This window comes from Ornithodoros turicata, unplaced genomic scaffold (genome assembly GCF_037126465.1).
Source record: "Ornithodoros turicata isolate Travis unplaced genomic scaffold, ASM3712646v1 ctg00000996.1, whole genome shotgun sequence".
NCBI classification, from domain to species: domain Eukaryota; kingdom Metazoa; phylum Arthropoda; class Arachnida; order Ixodida; family Argasidae; genus Ornithodoros; species Ornithodoros turicata.
Genome location: NW_026999435.1, coordinates 178,113 through 200,921, shown reverse-complemented (window position 1 = coordinate 200,921; position 22,809 = coordinate 178,113). Strand labels below are relative to the sequence as shown.

At 46.5% G+C, this 22,809-nt stretch overlaps 1 protein-coding gene across 2 annotated transcripts in view; it reads left to right on the top strand.

The window, feature by feature from the left end:
- LOC135376045 (uncharacterized) overlaps nucleotides 1–22,809 on the top strand; it is a 259,567-nt gene that overhangs the window by 195,262 nt on the left and 41,496 nt on the right. For both annotated transcript variants that reach the window (XM_064608649.1, XM_064608648.1), the window contains 2 exons: nucleotides 1,662–1,697; nucleotides 14,764–14,793. In XM_064608649.1, the coding sequence (XP_064464719.1) occupies nucleotides 1,662–1,697; nucleotides 14,764–14,793 (66 nt within the window). The remainder of the gene's footprint in view (nucleotides 1–1,661; nucleotides 1,698–14,763; nucleotides 14,794–22,809) is intronic.

Genomic DNA, 22,809 nt, shown 5'->3' with positions numbered 1-22,809 from the left:
GCATTCTTCCCCATCTATGCTTGCAAGAGTTGAGCCCGACGCTCGCTTGCTGGATGTCACGAAAGACCTCTCATAAAGACTCTGCCTTCATCAGATGCGACTCAGTGCGACTTTTACAGCTCACTGGCGTTACTGCTTGACACAAGTTGACTCTCAAGGATAATGTCACGGAGGTCTACTGAGAGACATTTCTCCGTTGACCGAACTGCGGGTCTTTTTGGATCACACTTTCATTGCATCTAAATCAGTTGGACTCTCATCCTCGTCCTATATGTCGAAATTGCTTGGTCCGTGGTCCACCAAAGCTCTGCCCTAAAAACCAGCTATCAACATTTTAGGCGCGGTGGGACATGGTCCTACCTGTGAGGTGACGAATGACTCAGGTTCACCAGATTGGCAACGTCAACGGGGGTCGAGTATCGTCCCCGGCGATGAAACGGCCCAGTCATCATCATTAAATAAAGTTTGCTGCGGTTGTTATTCTCGAGTTCGAGGAATGCGTGCCTCTGCAGTATAGCTTGATTGTCGTCGTGTTCTTGACACCACAAAGTGACCGACGCGGTAATATTGGCCAGGTGCTGTGTGGCCGGGGCTTGTGGAGAGGATGGGGTTAAGAAGCCCTGGACTTATCTATGACTTTGAGATAAAGTGAAACTAAGGAGCGTTTTGGGTCCATTAAAAGACTGCTGAAAATGTATTGACAGACGGTAGTCATAGTTGGCGGACTGAGTCCTACAGCAACATCCATTTACAATCGACGAAACCGCAAGAGACACCGAAACGAAGAAGCTTGCTGTGTCGTTTAAAGTAACTGATGGAAAGGAAGTCACAGACGGTAGCCATATTTGTCCCGCTGAGCTCTTCAGAAATGCCAATTTACAATACGAAATAAAATATATCACACATTTTGGAGCCGGTGGTGTGAAGTTTAGGACGAAGTGATACTTTCCAGCGCACTTTGAGGGCGGCACTATACTAAAGCAGATCACTACCTGTCCAGCACTATGTCTAGGACTGTTTAGGCACCGACGCTCACCGCTGAACAAAATCAGCGAGGTGTATGTTGTGGAATTAGTCAATAGGAATTGTGGATCGTGCTCCCGAAATTGGAGATCCCACTCTGACGAAAAAGGTACATAGCAGTTCCGTGCCAATCAAGCTAATAATAGAACAACGTAATGTGGAAGCTTTTCTTTCATAAGCATTCATTAAAACGTCCCGTCATGTCTGTTGACATGGCGGGACAGCTGCGACCTGTCAGCTGTAGCGGTCGGCGATACAGCACTATCTATTTCGTTTCGAACAAGTGCTCCACGAGCGCTCATGCCAGTGGCCAGATACCCAAAATTATCCTCAGAGATATGGGGACAACACAGACCAGATATGGGCACATCAAACAAGGAACGAGAAAACTTTGACGTCAATGAAGTAAATAGTAAACTCAGTCACCATTGGACTGTACCGCCCAACAATGTATTTCCATTGCTGATTCGGTGGTTCGGAGCTATGAAGGCTGACATGAAAACAAACTTAATGCCGTGATTATCTCAGCAGATTTGATATAATTCGTGCAGCCAAAAGCTATGCCGTTTTGCTGTTCCTGTTTATTCATCCTTTCTCCAACATACTGCGCTACGCAATGACCCATCGTTTATTTTCAGTTCATACAAGGTTACTACGTTGGATATACTTCACAGGTGAGCACAACCAACTCAACCAACTTAATTTCCAACACAGTCTATGGTGTGGTACTGTCATGCTACCAGGCGGGGGCAAGTAAATGTTTATCTGCCTGTTGCGGTTGCTATCCCGTTACCCAACAATATTTGCAGGCAAGATTATCAATATGGTCGCTGCTACGCTAAGTATCATCAAACCCCATAGGAGTAACACGGCATATTCCGGCAACAAGTCTTGTCACAGTTCATCTCTTTTCCCGCGTCTTCTACAGCCAAATTGGAACTATGTGATCTTCTTGCCATGACTTCACGGTAAATGAGGCAACTGTCAAGTATATTACGGCATTTAGTTTAGCTGTTCACAATTTTTCTGTGACGACCCGGATGCGTAGCTGTAATGCGGGATTCATCTTTTTTACATGTCGTAAAGATCAACTCATATGAAACATGCCAGCAAATGTCTGCGACTACGGCGCTCGAAACATGCTTCTGCTTCTGCTAGTATGCTATTGCTTGTGTGGAGTGGAGGTGAAATCATATGAGCCCATGTTATTTTACTGTACCCCTGGTGGGAGCGTGCCTGGCTGGCCAATGTTATATCGAAATCCAATCCATGCTCCGTTGGGAGGCGTCACTGGTAACAGTATATGTTCTTCCTCCTGGCATAAACGGACCTGTCGTCCCTTATACCAGCAATGATGTGGTCTGTCCTTTCTCTTCCTTGAGTAGATTGTGCACCCCGGTAGCCTATATGACTGATTTTTTAATCGAAAATACATACGCTAAGATGTTTCCAAACCATTAAGGTGTACTAGCTCCTTCACCCAGGTTACCTTCACTGCACTGTGTTCTCCGCTTGCGCTCTTGGGGGTAACGTCATGTACGCCGCATCGTAGCACCAGTTCCATGAACACTGAGAAGAAGTTTCAGTTCTTTTGTTTTGACTGCCGCAAGTTCGCACTGCAAACAAGCACTTCTTCTCGGTCGCATCTGCTCGTTAGATAGGTTTTTCGCCATTCCTGTTGGCCACCACCTCTTCTTTTTACATGCGGTATATTTATTTATCTATTTATTTAGCATACCTTCGGGCTGCCTTTGGCCATACAAAGGGGGTGGGGCACTAATAACACACACATACACAGAACAAAGAAGAAAACACACATATGCTAACCCTACATAGGGTCAAAATGAAGCAAATAAATAAAGCACAATTCTATTACTTAACAAATAGTGATACCGCTATACATAGACTGAAGATGATACATATAATAGAGCACACGTCTATTGTGTAGTAAATGTTGAGAAGGTTATGCTGGTGTGTTGGGGGCAAAATATGATGTAATAGCGGTGACAAACTGGCTGTGATCAGTGATGGTCGCAATGTTGGATGGCAGCTTGTTGCATTCCAATACTGGTCGCGGGAAGAATGAATTAGAAAAGGATGCTGAAGGGGAACGACGTATATGGACCTTATGCACGTGGTCGACAGGATGTGAAATAAAATGTGCAGGAGTAATGTGCGGTTCACGAAGAGTGGGAGAATGATAAAGCTTGTGGAACAGTGATAGCCAATGGATTTCCCGCTAGATCGCAAAGTCGGCAAGCTCTGCGCACCGTTTCAAGGACGTCCTTAACGAATAACGAAAAATAAAGCGGGCTGCTTTGTTTTGGAGACTCTCGATACCGGTCGAGAGGTAATGTTGATGGGGATCCCATACAGCGCAGGCGTACTCGAGCTTCGGGCGAATATAAGTCAGGAAAGCAGTGCGCCTCAGATGAGAGTGGGTATGAGGCATGTGACGTCGGATGTAGCCAAGGCTATAAGACTAGCATCCGAAAGGATATTAGTGATATGAGTGTTCCAGGACAAGTCAGCCGTAAAGTGGACCCCTAAATATTTATACGATACGACGCATTCAATTCCGCAGAATGTGTAGTTGACGGAGGACGACGTTCGCCTTGTAGTAACTCGAATCAGTTTGCATTTTGACGGGTTAAGAACCATACACCGTGTGCTACACCATTCGCCACACATGTCGACATCATTCTGCAGGATCCGGTTGTCGTCGTCAGAAACATGGTTGCGATAAACGACGCAGTCGTCCGCAAAAAGACGCACTTTCGGTGAGATGCCACGAGGTAGATCGTTGACATAGATTAGGAACAATAGTGGACCCAAGACCGTGCCCTGTGGCACGCCAGAAGTAACAGGAGTGAAGGAGGAAGATGTGTTATTCACGAAAACCTGCTGATGGCGGTCTGTTAAAAAGCTATTTATCCACCTGATGACGAAGGGGTCAAAATTAGGCGACGAGAGCTTGGCAAGGAGAGGAGCATGAGATATCTTATCAAAAGCCTTTGAAAAATCAAGAAACGTAGCATCAGTTTCAACGTTATTGTCCAATGCAGAAGCGATATCATGTGTGAACGAGACAAGTTGTGTTTCGCAAGCCAATTCTTTGCCAGCCAACCCGTGCAAGCCAACCCGTGTTGATTTGGAAAGAAAACGTTATTTTCCAGAAAGCGCGGAGTGTGACCATAGACAATGTGTTCGAGAAGCTTGGAGGGAATACTCGTCAGGGATATTGACCTATAATTAGCCGGACTATGTCTGTTACCAGACTTAAAAATAGGATTACCCTACCTAACCTCCAGTAACGAGGGGTGATTCCAGTGTCCAGGGACTGTTGGAAAATGTGGCACAGAAAGCGGGATGATATTTCCTTGGTCTGAACCTGAAGAAGTGCAGCCTACTGCACGAAAGTCTTGTTTTTAATGTATATAGTAAACAGTTGATGCTCTTAATCGTCTTTGTTATTTTTGATTCTGCATCGCCGGAAACTTGTACATTGTTTTTCTTCACGTTCTACGATGTCTGTATCAATACCTTGGCGTTAATTTGTCGGAACCAGCTGACGTGTCCAGCCTAAGCGACTGAATTAAATTAGCAATTCCAGGTGCGCCAATTGATAGCATGGACATTTGCTGGTCGATTTGCACTGGGCCTGGTGGTACCTGGGAGCCATATTGGCAGAGAAAACGGACGAGAAAAACATATTGAAAGCGCTGGCAGATTCTTCTTCAAGTACATCGTCGCCCCTATCATTGACCAAGTGAACACTTGCAGATGATCTAGGGGTTAATAATTCTCCAGAATTTCTTGGGATTAGACGCCATGATTTTAGGAAGCTCAGTGTTGTAGAACTTGCGCTTGGAATTGAAAACAGCCTCGTTATATTCAACAGAGGTAGTTTTGTACCTAGACCAAGCATCTGGATTTCCAGAGCGTCCCGCCACTCTGTAGTACCTCCGCTTCCTGTTACGTAAGAGCCTGAGTGCGGACGTGATCCAGGGGGACTCACGCTGCTCACGTATGAGCATAGTTGGAATGTGCATGTATGAACACACATTAGCCTAGATGGTTAGCCACGTATATTCCTTTCTCAAGAAATGTGTGTTGGCTTCAGGCTAGACGCTGTCTGACCTCGGCGTATAACTGTATCTAATCGAAATACTGGCGACTAGTTATTACTGACCGCCAGCTACTGGCAAGGCTGCCGCACTAGCACTCGTTAGGACCATTTCGGTGTGGAAGGAATTGGGTTGATCCAATGAGGCAATACAAGCGATCAGTGTCCACACCGTTGTGCTCGCAACTAGCGGTTATAGGAAGAAATAGCTACAAAGAGAGTGGACATAACAAAAAATTTATTATAAAATGGATGATGCTGCTCCGAAGAAAGTAGCAGCATCCACAACTAACTATCGCCACGACGGTTGCTGCGCCATCCATAGGCATGATGGGTACAGAGAATCACACCTGGTGTCTGTCTTAGTTGCAGAGCATCACGGCAGGTGGCAGCACCCACATCATCATGGCAGCTTTCGTGGAAGACAGAAAAAATGGTCAGACGCATCTGACAAGAACTTTGAGGCATCTAACGTACTCTCCTGACCGCGGCGAGGAAATCGCACACTCCTAATCGCAGTAAGGCAATTGGGAACATATGCGAGTATGTAGTAATACACAATAATGCATGTGCAATCATACACAGTTAATCGCGACATGGTAATCACGAACGTGTGCGGGCATGCATGGACAAGAATTAAAAACAGGTAAACGGGAACAATCACCGCGACAAGGTTCAATCGAAAACATGTATGAAACAATGGCAGTGAACAAGGTAATAATACGCACTGCTGCAAAATGATAATCCCAAATATATGTCGGCATGCACAGACAAGAATTCGCGATAATCGGTACAAGGTAATCGCAGTAAACAAACTAAGTACGAACAAACCTATATCGAAGTATTGCCGTTCACCACGCAGTCCGCATGTCATCAATCTGGCGGGGTTTCAGTAGTGCACCGTAGAGCACAGTAGAGCACCGGCTTCAGTTCCACCGGCGCGGCCATGGAGATAGGCCCCTGTCATCGCCCCCGTCTCCGTCGGCCCGTGTTCGTGGCATACCATCATCGCAGGTAGAGGCTCATGTAGAGGAACGACACCGCCTCTACATCTGGTGACCCGGACGATGAACATCGACTTCGGTGCAATTCGGAACCTTACCGTCCCAAATTTCTGGCAACACCATCGACGAGCACCACCGGGACACGCTCTTCCTGAAAGCTACCGCCATTTCTCGACAGACCACGAACACATCACGACCACCATTCGCTTCTCGGCCGACATTCATCCAGCTACCGACCGTTCTCATACCGCTATCGATCCGACCGTCCATGCGACGACCCGACCGCTCGCTTAACATCCCATCCGCCCACCGAGCATCTCATTACGGCTTCCAGGCACCGACCGGCAAGTATCCCGCAGCGCTATCCACGGCCTCCGGCACACGACCCACGACTTCATTTCATGCATCTCGACGCTCATCCGCTACACCAGAGCAACGTGCTCGCCTACCGGTTTCGGCCGTCGAGGCAGCCGACGGCATGTTTTCAGCCCCGGAACTTTCCCAAGGCAGGGGGCACGCGAGGGAGGATATCCTCTCGAGTGATATCCTAAGAATTGCGTGTTCCATGCGAGTGGCCATGAAAATCCTGTGAAAATTTGCGTCACAGCGTCACAACACTGCATTCCCGATGCCCTGCTTGACCTCTGTGTGAAAAACGAGGGAGGGGCGTTGTGCCCCGGCCTCCTCCGGCAGATTGAAAATTCTCCTCCTATGACCTCAGGAATTTACGTCGCATTGCCACGCTCTACCGCGGCATCTCGTCAGTTCTATAAGCACCGTCCCTGCCTACGGCCGCGAAGGTCTGCCCACTGGGACATTCCATCATCGCCTCTCAGGACTTATGTATGGGAACATCATGTTCTCTCCATTAGGTGATCCGGACAACGAACATCACAGTCCGGCGTACAATTCGGCCATTCGCCATCCCGTATTTCACTACGAGATCGCACCAGGCATTCAGATTCGCACACCTCTTCAGTGGGGATATGATGGAGCTAGGGCATGTATGACTCAGTAACACGCCTTATGCATAAGTGTACGCCATTAAGGTGCGGAGACGGAGACTACGTTTATGCGCCATGTTTGAGTATGACTGTCGGTGGTTTCGGTTTTCGCCACATCGCCTATAGCCAACAACGCGGCATCCGGGGACTTCCGATTACTCCTCGTGCCACTGTGCACCCAAACGGGCATTATTTGCTTGAATACCGAGAAGGTAAATCCCGAGTTCGCTATTATTGCCTCTACAATAATTAAAAGCACGTGACAGATTCACGGTCAGAACATGCTTAGATTGAGGATGTTTGGCGCGTCACTGGACGGCAGCTTCTTTCAGAAGTAGGTCTATACTAAACTCGAGCTACAGAGGACTTCCTTTATGTGTAGGGGTGTTGAATTTCCAGTGGAAGCGTGCTACAAGGCGAGCTTTCAGAATGATCGGGAAAGTGAGCTTTGTGCACTGTCTCAATTAGTGGTGGTTGTCCGTTTCAGACATTGTTGCTATAATTCCTATATTGTTGCTATAATGAAAAGGAGCCATGTACGACGCAGATAACCAAGTACGATACATCAGATTTCAGAGCAAAAGCAATGTGCTCCTTCTGGTGTGCCGTTGCCTTTGCATCACAAACAAAACGGCATAACACGCGAGGAAATCGTCACATCAACTCGTCAGTCAGTTTTCTGACTGACGAGTCTCGTTTTCTCTGTCTCCAAGAAAGGGGCTCCTCCTCTTTCTTTGTGTGAAATAGCCAGCCCTACATAACTTCCTTCTCAAAAAGTATGTATCCTTTCACCTTCTGTTGGGTTAGTGATACCAAACAGTTACATGTGCGAGTACGAAAGTACATCTGATACTGTACTGAAGGTACACAAAATGTGTCTAGTCACATGTGCACAAATGCTTTTTTATTGAGTTACTGAACAGGACTAGCAGGTAAGCAGAGAGTCCTGTAGTAAGATCATCCATCGCCACTTCAAGCTGCGCTAACACGCATATAGGGACCCACTACGTAATTGCGTAACACACCGCATCAGAACACTCTGCTGTAAACTTCGGGCAACTACTTGAGTATTCATATGTACAAAAGCCACAGAATCCCAAGAATTCCGCAGTTCGAAGTGAGATTCAGTCCCCAAGTTGCAGTTACGCTGCGGATGCTTATGCCACGCTGCCTGCTCGTTGTAGAAGACAATAACAATTTTTTTCTAAAGAAACGTTACCTTCGTGAGCTCGCCTGCACATTCTTCCTGCTCGCTTGTCATGCTAGAAGGCTTGAATCGCAAGTTTCCCGACTCTCCATCTGGCCCCGTTACGGGAAATCGCAAATTACACGACAGCCCGAATACTTGAACATGGCGCCGCCACCATCCGCTGCCATGAGATGGCAGCACTTATGAATAAGGCGTACCGTTATGGCAATGCGGATGAAATGACGCAAGTAACTTCTTCCTCTGTTTCATCTTGCGGCGGTAGTATCGACATAATTTTCTGCGGCTTTCTTGTATTCAATATGGCATTGTAATTGAAGCAACACCTTGATCTCGGGATACGAAGCGGGAGACGTCCACTGCCTTGGAAGCCAAGTAGAGTAACTAATGCCTGATGGTCAGTGCGCAGCGTCCCCAAACGTAGACATGCCAATGTTCACAGTCCGCAAGCAGGCAAGTGTTTCTCGTTCGCTGGAGGAATATTTCCTTTGCAAGGAAAACAGTGTTCTTGAGGCAAGTGCAATGCTCGGACTTGCTCCCCATGCAGTTCTTGTAAAATAACTCCCAAGCCATATGGCGAGGCCTCTGTAGTGTTTATCACAGGGAGTGCTGTGTCAAACGTGTGAAGGATGGGACAGTAGATTAGTGCAGACTCGACTCCATTGAAACAGTCGTCAGCGGCTGCAGCCCAAACAAGGTGTTGCTTTCCTGTAAGGGTTTCACGAATTCGTTCGACTAACTTAGCGTGCTGTGGAACGAACTTGGAATAATATCCTGCCAGTCCTAGAAAGGAGCGAAGCGACTTCGGATCGGTAGGCGCCTGGGCTTTCTCAGGGGCTTTCATTTTGAATGTCTGAGGAAATGGACCTTGAGCATTGATCACATGTTCGAAGAAAAGTAAGCTCTGGTACTTGTTGTTCAGTTTCACAGCTTTTTCTGGCGGCCTGTGCTGACACTCTGAAGGTTATGCCCATATGTTCTTCTTCAGTTGGAGCATAGATGATGATGTCATTTATATAAAATGGGACACCCTTGAAACCTTTCAAGATTGTAGACATCATTCGCTCGAACGCACAGATTGGTCAGTAGCGAGGACAAAGTATACTCACTCAAAAAAAAAAAAACAAGAAAAAGAAAACGCGCGTGTGATGAAGTCTGTTAAATTTCTGCTGTCCGAGTAAAATTGCATTTGGAGGCAAGCCGATGATAAATCGAGCTTCGAAAAACTTGTAGCGTAAGGCGGAACATTGAGAGGTTTCTCTATATACGGAAGTGTGAAACAATGTCGCATAATTAGCCTCTCGAAGATCCGCACAGAGCCGAATGGAACTACTTTATTCTACAGTACGAGAATCGGTAAAAAATATCCTGAAGCTGCCCCCCCCCCCCAGTCCTCTCTATAATATCTTCCTCCTCCAGCCTGCGTAATCCTTGCGAAACTTGTTTTCGTACCGTTAGTGGCAGACGGCGTAGTTTTCCAGCTACAAGCTCGATATTCGCATGTACCTTCACCGTGTCGACGTAGATTCCACTCACGTATATACCACTTACAAGCTGAAATTCCTGAGGCAGAGATACAGAGGCTGCCGTAGTACCGTAACAGAAGATAACTGCTGCCCATGATGTCCAGCTGCAAGGCTACAATAGCAGCAGTCCTATCGAAGTATACCAAGCTGGTGCCGATTCGTCGTTGCGTTGTTCGTTTTCCTACAAAAGTTCGTACTGCGTTCCGCTCATTTTTGTTCCGTTCGTTAAGGCATTAATGATGGCATTCACTTGCTCATTTGCTACTTGATCTCCACTATTTCGTTGCGGATATCATTGTTCAAGCCGTTTTCTGCAATGTGTCGTGTGGCCTGGTGGGTTGCGGAAGTTGACGTGGAAATCTTTACTCACGGCTGGAATCTGTTGTTAAAGCTCAGCTCCGCCGATTTTCGACTGCGACAGAATGGAGCCATGCTTGGGCTGTGCGTTCGTTTCCGCACAGGGAGCATACATGTGAAAAATTTTCACCCATTTGTTTGTAGTTTTTAAGAAAACAATTTTTTAAGTTTCCCTGGCACGGCGGTCCTGTGGTCGGCAAACCCTGACCAATCCCGGCTTCGTCCTGGCTTAGCCGCGCTCGTGGCTTGGCTAACGCCAAATCGTCGATGCGATGGCGGAGATCTATGGGCGAAGGTGAATGTTTTGGGTGTGTTCCGTGATAATTGTTGTCGTTAATAGCCTCAAAGATAGTTTTGCCGGTCTTCTTTAACAAGCCTTATAGGATGGCCTCGTTGTGCAACGACGGCCGTCGTGAGCGGACATTCTGTGCCCGCACTGTGCTTCATGCTACCAACAAGACCTAACACCTAACGTGTGACGTACTCATACGCATTCTCAATAGCTTTGGCAGCGCACTATGCGCGGACTTGCTGCGCGTGCAGAAAGCACCACCAAAGCTATTGAGAACGAGTACGTGCTCGAAGACGAAGTATTTCTTATAAGAAACGTGATAAAACGGTGCGGTGGTCCCCGATAGCTCGTGACAGCTATTTCAGCACGATACAGCGGCCATGACGGAGTGTAAACCCAAACTGGTTGCCAGGCAGAGCTGGCTAGGTGTGGCTATCCAATCCGCGCAGTTCCAGGTATGACGTCACAAGTGGAACCACCGCCCGGTAGTTTTTCTCAAATTTCTCACGAAGGAGTATGGAAATTTGGAAAGCAATGTGCGTTTATGAATGAAGTTGGGACCACGGTTCTGAATATCACAACGTCTTCATACTTTCGGAACAGCAGCGGAGCTGCACTTTAACTCTGTCGTGCTGCGCCATGTTAGCGTTTTCCTTGTAACGACCAGCGTCACATTTTGGTAGATGATGACTTATTTATTTGAGGATTACACGGATTAGAACATGAGAGAACTGATGTTCTGAGGCTGGAACAACATAGAAGGGACAAATACATACAAAGCCTCAATTCTTAGGCAAATTGAGGCTTTGTATGTATTTGTCACTTCTATGTTGTTCCAGCTTCAGAACATCAGTTCCCTCATGTTCAACAGTTGCTGCCTGCGTCGCTCCCTGTCGTATGAATGTGTGTGAGTGAGCAAAAATGTAAGAGTGAAAGGAGGATGGGTGAGAGAGAGTGGCTGGTTTGTCCCTTCAGACGACGCTCCCTGGAAGTCGCTGAGAAGGCGTGTTAGCTTAGCTCAATTGGTAGAGCCCTGGACCGGCAATCCAGAAGATGTGGGGGATGTAGTTCCGTAGCCGGGCTTATGGCTTTTTTAAACAAACGGAAGTAGACATCAAATAACGGATGATTTTACTAGAAAGATGAGAAAATTACGGATGAAATGAAACAAAAAGCAACGTCGTATAACGTACTAAACATACAAAAATTAAATTTTATCGCTCGTTTCTTCGAGAAAATCCGCCATCTTGGATGAGGACTTTCTGACCTAACCCGAGGCACAGTCTCGACGCCCGCACCGCCTAGTGCGTGCCTGGGGGGGCGGCGCCCCCCCCAGACCCCCCCCAAATCTGTAGAACCTAACTTAACCCAACCTCACTAAAGTGAGGTGCTTTAGCCCCTTACCTTTCGCAAGATGACAAGTTTCGAATCCGTTAGGCTTAGCACTCCCGTGTTTCTCCAGCGCTAAAAGTGCGTCAGATGGGGTTGTTCAAATGCATATAAAATAACTGCTAGACCACAAATTCTTGTAATTCTTGTTTTTTTACATTCGCTATATGGTCTTCTCTCACTTCAGTGCATTATTTATCTTCTGAACACTCCGGCTAATTAGAAAAAGGCATAAGCCCGTCTACGGAACTACACCCGATGTGGGTTCGACTCCTACAGCTGGCTAACCTTTTCAGTGACCTTCATTCTTTCACGGATTAGAAGTCACGACTGCAGACCCATGCTGGTGCGCGAACGCCGATTGCTGTTGCTCGTGACCGGAAGTTTATATTTGATGCTTATGACACTGCGGCTTGCGGTGCCTCTTGTTGATGTATGTCGCGCTGGCGCTCACAATCCCAATTCACTTCTAGGAAACGAATATCAAAATCGCATACCTTCAAACATTGCAGAGATTTCCGGATCAAGGCTCCATCGTCACTGTCGCCCTTGGCTGTCCCACTACTCGATATTACCACACAATATTACCCATGTGCAGCACCCTGCAAATGATAACAACGCGTCCGTTGTAACAGAGAGTCTGCTTATTCACAGCCGTAACTCACCTGAGCATGGATGCTGTTATTTGTTTGCCTCCGCCAATGTGCCTTTCGACGCTGCCCTTTCGGGGTATCTCTCACTCCAAGAGTTTAGGTTCTGAATTTGTGTTACGCATGAAGGCTAAAATCGAACATTGCTTGTCATCAGATTACACGAACCTCTACCTCTTATTAATACTTACCTCCGATCAGCACGTCAGCAGCGTTGAAACCGACGATCCGCAATGTTGCCTCGCAAGTTGTGGAGCTGTCTAGCATGCAGATGCACCCTTTTCCTGTGGTTCGCTTGAGAACCTTATTCACTGCCATGAAGCACCTTTTTTAGGTCACTGTTGCCACTGAAGCTGCCCGGGCGCACTCTTTGCCATGGAAAAGGTGCATCATAGTTCTCGAGGAGGGAAGAGATTCAAAATCTTTGTTCGGAACCTTTTTTCGGAGAGTCCAGATAATACGAAGCTGTTCTCAGACGACACTTCATTCGGCACACAGCACACGTCACGTCTAATGTGTCACGCGCCCGTCTTTTTGAATTTCCCGCACTCGTTAGCTCGTTAGACCTGCAAGCGACTATGCCTCTGTCTAAGTCTTGGTGCCCTAACCGGATGAGGACAAACACCGTCCTGTTTGTATTTCAGTCGCGCTCTCATAGGAGCTGAAGCCAACTACAGCAGCAATTTAACGCGGGCTTTTCGAATTCCGGGCTCAGTTCAGAAAGTCCAGTTATTTGAAACAGAAAACTGGTCGAAGTGCACTAATGTCATGGCAAAATTTAGCGGGAGATCCCATAGTTTTCATGCACGTTGATTTTTATGATGCGTTAGCTGAGACGCCTTGGAGCACACAGTGTGTTCAAGAAAATAAAAAAAAAGAAATGTCGTGTCTCATGTAGGCTGGTCACCTTGATTTGTTCGCGGACGACTGGATCCCAGTTAACGAATCGTCGAGGCAATCATTAGTAAAGCGGACCGCACTTTTTATCTAAACCGGTCCACCCAAGAATTCCCGTCAGTATTCCTAGTATTTTGTCTTAAATAAGCGAATCAAACGAAGAAGCTTCAGGTTGCGTGCAATCCTCGAGAGCAGTTACTCATCACCTTCAAATAAAGTTATTGCTGTTGTTCAAGAGCAAATTCTGCGACCTGATTTTTTTGGCTACCGTGCCTGGAGGTCGACGGCCACACGCAGGTCGCCATCTCGTTATCGAAATTACTCCTTCTCGATCTTCCCTTCTCAGTTTATCCTTCTAGAAATGACCTTACTGAAAATGGCCTTTTCTAACCCGTGTCAGAACTAGCACTCGACTCGGACCACCCAGGTGCACCGTCCACCTAGACCATGCGAATAGGAACCTGAGCTATTTGTAGCCCATGTCACATAACTAAGTGTTTATTTGTAGAGGGCCTTTTGAACTTGATTTGTTAAAAATATGTCATATGGCCCGGATGATAAATAATGCGAATATTCCACCTGAGTAGTGGCGTGCTACCAAAACGCTGCTTCTCAGGTTATGAGGCATATTATAACGACACGGTGGTTGATGGTTCTATTATGATATTGCCCACACGTCGGCTGCGAAGGTTTGCTGGAACATTTTGCGTGCAATTTAAATTCGTGAATTCTTGGATTCGTGAAACTTCCTTTGAATTGTTTTGAAAATTGGTGAACGTTGGAGTGTTGCATCATTGTTTCTTTGAATCCTTTTTGTTCATTATTATATTACACCAACTATAGTCCACAGTGAGGTAGGGTACATATCGCCTCCAGCGATGAAGCTCGATCCCCCACTCATCATCATTAAAATAATGCCGTTGTTCTGTATCGATTCCACATCATCATCATGATCTGCTATACGATACGTCATCGACTTCAGGAAACTTGCAGGTCCCGACGCAACACTGGTCTCTCATCTCTATGTTTTTACTTTTCAAGCAATTAATCAACACACCGAAATAGCCCGAGGTTGGTGTTATGCGAACCAGTGCATCACTTCTGGTATTCACGCATTGTTGACTTATCTACCAGTCTTGTGGGTCGAAAAGACCTGGTATGGTTTGGTCCGCGGGGGTACAGCGCAAAGGGAATTTTGAAAAAGCGTACAATGGCGACACGTATACAAACGCGAATGGTTAGTTATGCTGTCCCCGCATGCATTCTGTAATGTTTGTTCGTATTACAGAACTACTCCCTCTGCACCGCTGTTGATCACGTGAGTATCATTACAATCATACTATTTTTGCACATGTCCCATTTTCCTAGAAACCGCAACATAAGGGCGCACCAGATTATTGTCGAATTTCGTTCGGGTTGACACGAAATATGTAACGCACTCAGAATATAAAACGTTTAAACAAGGTCTTCCGTTTCCTTCCTGCCGTGTATTATAATATAATATTTTTTACATGAAACCGCTAATTATAGATATGCCCTGCCGAATGCGTTCTATGCAAAGAAGCTTCGTTTTGTCAAAGCTTGATTTTTCCGCCGGTTTTGCGGGAGTGCAATTACACAGCTAGACATACATCTGAAAGGACCGAATCAAAGCACCGCAGTGAGTACACGTTCTGTTTAGAACAACTGCTGTATTCAGCTCAATAACATCACAATAGGGCACAATATTATATTATGCACTACCGATATTTTTTACGGTCTTACGAAGGTATACCACTGCGCGATCTCAAGGAAATGGATCAGAGAGAAGCAGACGTGTCATTAAGAGTAGTAAGCCGTCAATAGCCATCAGAGCCGAAGGCTAGTAGCTCAGAGAATGGCAGAGTTGCAAAATATGAACGCTGTGCCAGAATATGTCCCACTCTTGTTGCGAAGCTCGTCCGTCACATCGTGTAGGGAAGATGCACCAGAACAAAACTCAGCAATAACGCGACATTATTCACTCGTCCGTAATAATGAGCTTTTTAATTATAGAAGGTGGGAAGTTGTCCAAGTGAGAACATCTGGTCCCTCCTCCGGTGACCTGATACCGTGACCTTTTCATAACAAAAATCTGGTCGATAGATCGTCCACAAAAATTTGTGAAGGAACACTTTTGTGTGTGTGTGTGTGTGTGCATTGCGCATCTCCACAGACGCGCCTTCCCTTCACTCTCAATCGATACCCTCAGCATCAATTCCCGGGAAAGCCGCAGAGGTTGTCGTGTCGGTCCTTGGAGTGTACCGCTGACGTCGCCTCTACTATGTGGCTGGCTGAGCGCTCGTCGAACGGGCAGGCCCCCAGCTGCTTCCCCCTGTTCCTTGGCGCCACGTTGGGTAACTTCTTAGTAGGATGCTCCTCACGGGAGAACCAGCTAGCCCTCATGTACCTACAGGAGCAGTCGTGCAAACGAGAGATGCACGAATTAACGATACAGTTAGTCACAAGCACTGGGCCCTTGTGACGTGAATGGTGGCCGCTATGCCATGCAGCGTCTGCGTGTGCGCAAGTTTGCATGCTGCCAATCCATGTAGCTTGCGCGAACGTGTCATCAGGGGATGGGCGCTCATTGCATGAGGTTATGAGACTAAATTTTACAAAATTTCTCTCAGAGTTTCTTACAGGGATCCTGTAGGATTCCAGGGAGGCTTTCCTACATGATTTATTACAGGCACTGGCAATACAGCTTTCTTACAGGGTTTCTAACAGGGTGGCCTGTGAGGCTTTCTCACAGGATTTCTTACAGGCACTGGCAATACAGCTTTCTTACAGGGTTTCTAACAGGGTGGCCTGTGAGGCTTTCTCACAGGATTTCTTACAGGCCTCAAGACCCGCAAGAAAACCTGTGAGAAAGAGTAATTGGCCACCCTGCAAGAAACACCCCAAGAAAGCTGCACTGCCACATGAAAATTGGTGGACCCCAGACTTACATGCTGAGAAGTGTTGAGTGTATGTCGTATGCCGTTACTGTAAGGAATGTTGCAGAACATTTGTAGCCCAGCCAATAAATTCAGAAAGGCATGGCCCAATGCATTGTACACGCACTTGAAATGTCCAATGCGACGACCAAAAAATTTCTTCATGTGATTATGCCATGTTTATGTTTTGCACCTTGGGAACGCGTAGGCTTTCTTGCGTAAAAGCACCATCCAACTTTCTCGAGACGAGAATGGGTTACGACCACGAACTCGGATCAAATGCTTTAATTCCACTGCCTACCACTTCTTACCAGTTTAACCTAGAAGAAACAGCATTTCAAAATGCACGGTTACAACAACATGTGTGTGCGTGAGAGATAGGCATAGAAATATGTAACATACCGTTAGCCCAAAGCACAGTTGCTATAACCATCTCACTGCATTCTACCTTCCGATCCACAGAATACCTGCAAACAGACTCAAAGAATGGGAATGCATAGCACGGACTATTATATACCACACGCACACTTGCTATATACCTGAGAAGCGACGAAAATCCTGAATGCCAGGCGATATTTGTTTGAGATGCGTAGCTGCGTCCATGCGGTTCCTCGTTTCAAGGCAGACTAACTATAACTTGCTGACAGTTGGAATAAACGCCTCCACTAATGTAAGATGGAATGTCATAACAGGTTATATAATTACTAGTTTCAATAGGAACGACAAAGCGGAGCAACCATGACACTTCTACCTAAGAGGGATTATTCACAAACGTACGAAATCGCACGAACTACTTTTCAACACGAACGGCATGTCGCTCTCTGCGGCCCTCCAGTTGTTGCTTCATGTTCTTCCGACAGGGAAATATCCTTCAAAATTTCTCTTAATACTGAAGAGAAGCTCGTGAGAACGTCAGTCCTGTATGAATCACGCTGTTTTCTCATAGAAATCACAAGGCCAGGCCCTGAATTATCCCACAGGATATTTTCTCATTGGTGTGCCTGTGAGAATATGTATACGAATCTGCATCCTCTGTAGGAAATTCTGAGAGACGAAGACGCTTCTGTAAGAAATTCTGAGTGAATGCTATGTTTCTATGAGATTTTCTCAAGTATTTTTCAATCCTTTTACCTCTCTAATTACGTGTAGGACGTGAGTAAGCTGCGGTGTTCGATCGTGAAATGCAACATCATTTCTTATTGCCGCCCTATTCCCGCTTAGTCCTGAGTGATCCCTGCGCTTCAAGGGACACATCAAGTAGCATTGCAACGCGTTGGGCGCACACAGTGAGCAAGTGCCCAATGCATTGCCAAAGCTACTGAAAGGCTACTGAAAAAGAAAGCTCCAGTAAGAAGAGGTGACAAAAATGACCCTATAACTCAGCTTGCAGCCCTCATTGTGCCTCTATCGAAAAGAAAAGAAAGAAAGACACCACCAGAGCCCTCGGTGCTCATGAAGCCAAAACGTACAAGAAAAACTGAAGTCCAGCGATAACAACGCAATAACTGGTGGCGCCACCAAAGGAAAGAAAATCAATTGCGGCCAGAATGTTGAGCACCAACACGCCGTACTAGTCTGTCATTTCCATGGTCAAATTGGTGATTGGCGCTCTACTAATCGAGCGATGCGTAGTTCAAATTCAGCCAATGTTTGACTTTCTCGATGACTGCCATATTGCAATTGATTCCGAAAGACGGGAAACATTCTTGCGGCGAATGCGCCTGACTACTTCGAGAGAAGTGAAACTGGGCAAGTAGGATGCAGCACATTTTGCTGACGAATGGCTTTCTTGGAATGGACGAAGGTGCTCATTACCTTGCTTTTTCGACGGAGTACATGAGGCTGAAAGAATGAGGGGTCTAGTCTATTCTGTATTCCCACCGAAATGGAAGACACAAATTCTCGACCCCAACTTGGCGTATCGGCGTATGTCTGATTCTCACTGCAGGGAAAAACAAGAAGAAACATAGATGCGAACCACGACCTACTAGATTATAAAGACCGTGTCATAATCGCTCCGCTCTATCCGCTAGGGGCGCTACTCATGGACCCACGAGACCTACATCATGACTGGACAATGGAAATTTGAATTCTGAAGTCGAAGAAGCGTGCGTACAACTACCGTGGAAGATGGCAGCAATAGCTCCTATGAAAACGCGTAGAGTGATGACGATTATCAACATTAGGGTCAAACATCTTCCATGGTATATCTGCCACATGCACAGAAATACTAAAGTAAGATGAGGTACAAAGTATTGTAGAGGTTGAGGAAGCAATAACTGGGCCGATGAGTAGCGCCTCTACTAGCTTCCAAATGCAGCGCTAGGCAGGAGTGACTATGATATGGTCGTAATAATCTAGTAGGTAGTGTTGCAAACGCATCTCTCAGCGGGATATTGCCTTCAGACTTCTGCGAGATATCCTGATCGAACACTCTGATGCGTTGCTAGGAATTCACTGTGTTTGTCACATTTATTCACGTTTATTCACTGTGTTCACCTGGCAGCCGCCCATGGACCTGTAGGGACATCTGACTAGAAATGCAAAGCCCTGAAAAAGAAAAAAAACAGAAATTCTTGGGGAAAACTGTATTTTTTGGTTTTTTCCTCGTCTCCGGAAAAATTGCCCAAAATTTCGAGGCGGTAAAATTCAATTATGTAAATTTTCGTGCCTTTGATGCGTTCCAACCCGCCAAGAACCACCAACTTAGAGCTTCGTCTGGCTGATCCAAGCGATCGCCGTCGCGTTCACATAATGTAGGAGTTCTGGTCGGAGTGAACGGGTTGTTCCAATTACCTATCGCTGAGTAGACAGCAGTCTCATGGGATTCTCTGCTATGCATTGATGCCTAGCGGATGAACACTACTAAAGCTTCTAGACCATTGTATGCTGTGGTTTGACCAGGAATGTTATATGACTCAATTATAAATCGAGTAGACGCGCAGTAGCCCCATTTGTTTCCATTTCTGCAAATTTTTCGGGGAAAAAAACGAAAAACAATACTCCTTTTTTTTTTCGAGCGATTCAAAATTTACGGAAATTCTGCATCTCTACATCTGACGTCACGCACTCCTCAGATTCTACAGCAATGCTTTGCGACAGCGGGCACGCTCCATGGGCGATCGTGTCGCGTGCCAGGTAGCCCAGCACGCTCCTAGCCGGCACAAATATACCCGCCCATACACCGTGCCCACAAAATATTGGTGCCACCATAGTTCTACGCAAGATTTGCACCTTGTTCGGACCCAAATTGACAAATGCAATGCAATTGACAAATTTCGCTTCCGCTGTCCTTTTCGTAGAAGATACGAGGGTGGTTCCGGTGGTTCCATAAGTTTCCGGACCGAGGTAGAAAATGCGCGAGAATTTGACAATGCGATTAAGGACGCGTGGCGCCATCTGTTGGATGGCCGGACGACCACCCTCAACCCTCTCCATGCTTTTGTCGGTTGGAGAGCGGCATTTCAAACAGCCAGGGTGCACTCTTCAGTTAAAATGGAAAAAATCGACTACCGCGCGGTGATAACATTCTTGACAAAACAGGGACTTTCGCGGGGATTAAAACAGGGATGAAAGCGCGACTGGACAACGTGTACAGGGAAGCCTCTACGTCGTACACAGCGGTAAAAGACTGGGCTAATCAGTTTCGACTGGGGCGAGAGTCCATTGAAGATGAGCCAGGCGATGGTCGTCCAGTGGAAGTGGCGACACAAGAAAATTTGTCTGTTATCGAGGAGGAAGTGCTGAGGGACAGGCGTCTGACGGTGAAGGAAATCTCAGAAAGGCTGGGGCTTTCCAAAACAACCGTTTTTCGCATCATCGGCGAGGGCCTTCACATAAAAAAGGTCAGTGCGAGATAGGTGCCACGACTTCTCTCGTCAGTTGAAAAGCAACAGCGCGTCGTCTGAGCCAAAGAGCTTTTGGAGCTCTGTCAAGAGAACGAAGAAGAAATATTGAAGTCAATTGTCACAGGGGATGAGACTATGGTGCTCTACTACGATCCCCTCTCGAAAAAGGAGTCGATGGAATGGCGCAAACCAGGAGAAGATCGTGGCAACAATATTTTATGATTGTCAAGGGATCCTCCTCATCGACTTCAAAGAGAGGAACACCACACAGTGAATGCGACTTATTATGCTTTACTCCTGCACCGACTGCGAGATGCCATCAAGGAAAAGAGGCGCGACAAGGTGCGAGATGCCATCAGGTTGAGTCGAGGTGTCCGGTTGCTGCAGGACAGTGCCCCTGTCAACACGGCTTCTGTTGCCAAGGCTGCACTGAAGGAGTGCGGCTTCGAAGAAATCCACCACCCACCCTATAGTCCAGACTTGGCACCGAGTGACTACTTCCTGTTCCCAAACTTGAAGAGGGATCTCAGAGGACGGAGATTTTAAAACGGTAGTGAGGTGCAAGAGGCAGTTTTCCAGCAGTTTGCGGACAAAACTTCGGACTATTTTTTCAAGGGTATAAGAATGCTGGTTGAAAGGTGTCAGAAGTGCATCGAAGTTAAGGGTGACTATGTCGAAAAGTGATACACTTGCATCGTCTCTATGACTATTAAAAGGTGGTCGGGATGGAAACTTATGGAACCACCCTCGTAGCTGACGCGCAGCTTTGCCGTGCAATCACGTTCGGAGGCTGGACGACATGAAACGACAAAGGGCTCTTGAACGTTTGAACTGCGCCGATTCTTAGCATTTCCTCGGGAGCAGCGTCTAACAACGAGCGCTATGTACGCTCACATGTCTAGGATTACAACAAAAGAGTCTAGCGTTGCATGCGTCCACGTCATTGTTTGGGGTTTTTCGAAGTTTGCTATTTTCCGTGAAGGAGGAGTTTTTCGAATGGCATTTTTTTTTCGTGTCGGTTAGTAACCAAAATTAGGCGAAAAACTTGCTATTTATGTAAATGAGTGGTGCACTACGAAAATTAACAGGATGTAACGAGAGAGCCAGGGAAAACAGCCTGCACGGCGCCTTTGCAGTTGTATCGCCCGTGGCAAATGACGCATTCTCGCACGATACAAGTACAAATCCTACATTGCATATCAAATTAAAATAATTGCGTTGTACCAGGTCTTATCCCCTGTGTCTTTCCCGTGTTTATTATTATTATTTATGTATTTATTTATTTTTTCAGTTGAACGCTGCGTCGAGAGTCGAGGTGTTCAGTGATTCTTATCGCACCGTTTCCGTTTCCGGTATTTACTGTTATGCGACAGCACACGCATACAATGACGTCTCTATCACGATTACCCAACGACGTGAACATCCCGAAGTCGGGGTGTTCCTTGACATAGAGCCACACTTTTTAATGAAAGGTGGTGATGGTGGTGGTTAAACAAAACTTCACCGCATAACACGCTAAAGTTCACAGATTGATACTGGTATCATTCTTGATTTTTGGACAGTGCGGGTTGGACACCTTTTTGTTGTAATTAAGATAACCACATAAGTATCACAATAAGGCATACTTCGCCCGTTTTCAACAAACAAACAGTGACAAAGGTATCAATCACTGCAGTGATTGGCGTTCAGCGTGTTATCCAGTGAAGTTCAGTTTTGAGAAGGTGATGTGATGTTGAACTGAAGTTGAACGAAGGGCTGCGGTATTACACAACATATGTTATGTGACACATTATCCTCCGTCCCTGGTGGGAAAGTCCTGATCGGTTTTGACACTGAATTCGCAATCACGTTGAAGTCACGTGCGTCAACAATGGCATGTCCGGGAAGGCGGCCGTGAAAGTTCACATCAACACGCGATCTGCTGTCAACGACCGGTGCAGTGTTGTGCAAAAGCCCTCCCCCCTTTTAGGACAAAAAAAGAAAAGAAATACGACATAAAATTATGTCGTGAGAGCAAAAAGTTTTGGTCGTACGACAGGCCCTTCTGTCGTCACGACAGATATTTCTGTCGTTACAGCAGGTTGTCTTGTCGTCACTACAAAAGAGTCTGTAGTACCTACCGGAATGCATCCACCAACAACGAGCACTTTTCTCGTTCGACGTACACATTTGCAGTCACTATAGAGAGTCTTGTTCTGACGACAAGTATATGTACGAGAAACGACATGGTAAAGTCGCACCGCATAAAAGAGAAAAAGCAGCAGGACACGACAGGTGCTGTGCACGCACATTGTTGTTATTGGCATAGCGCTTCCATCGTGTCGCGTACGGCGCTATTGTGTGCTCTGGTGCCCTGCTCCAAGTGTCGGTATAAGACTAGAGTTGCCGACAATGCTGCCACTTTGAGGGCGCAGCCTCACTGGCAGCTGCTTCCACAAAATGGCACTTTATGATTATTATGTCTATGCTTGACGAGAGTAAAAAAGAGAAACAAGGCAGCAAGTATCAACAAAACTGCTTCGCCGATAC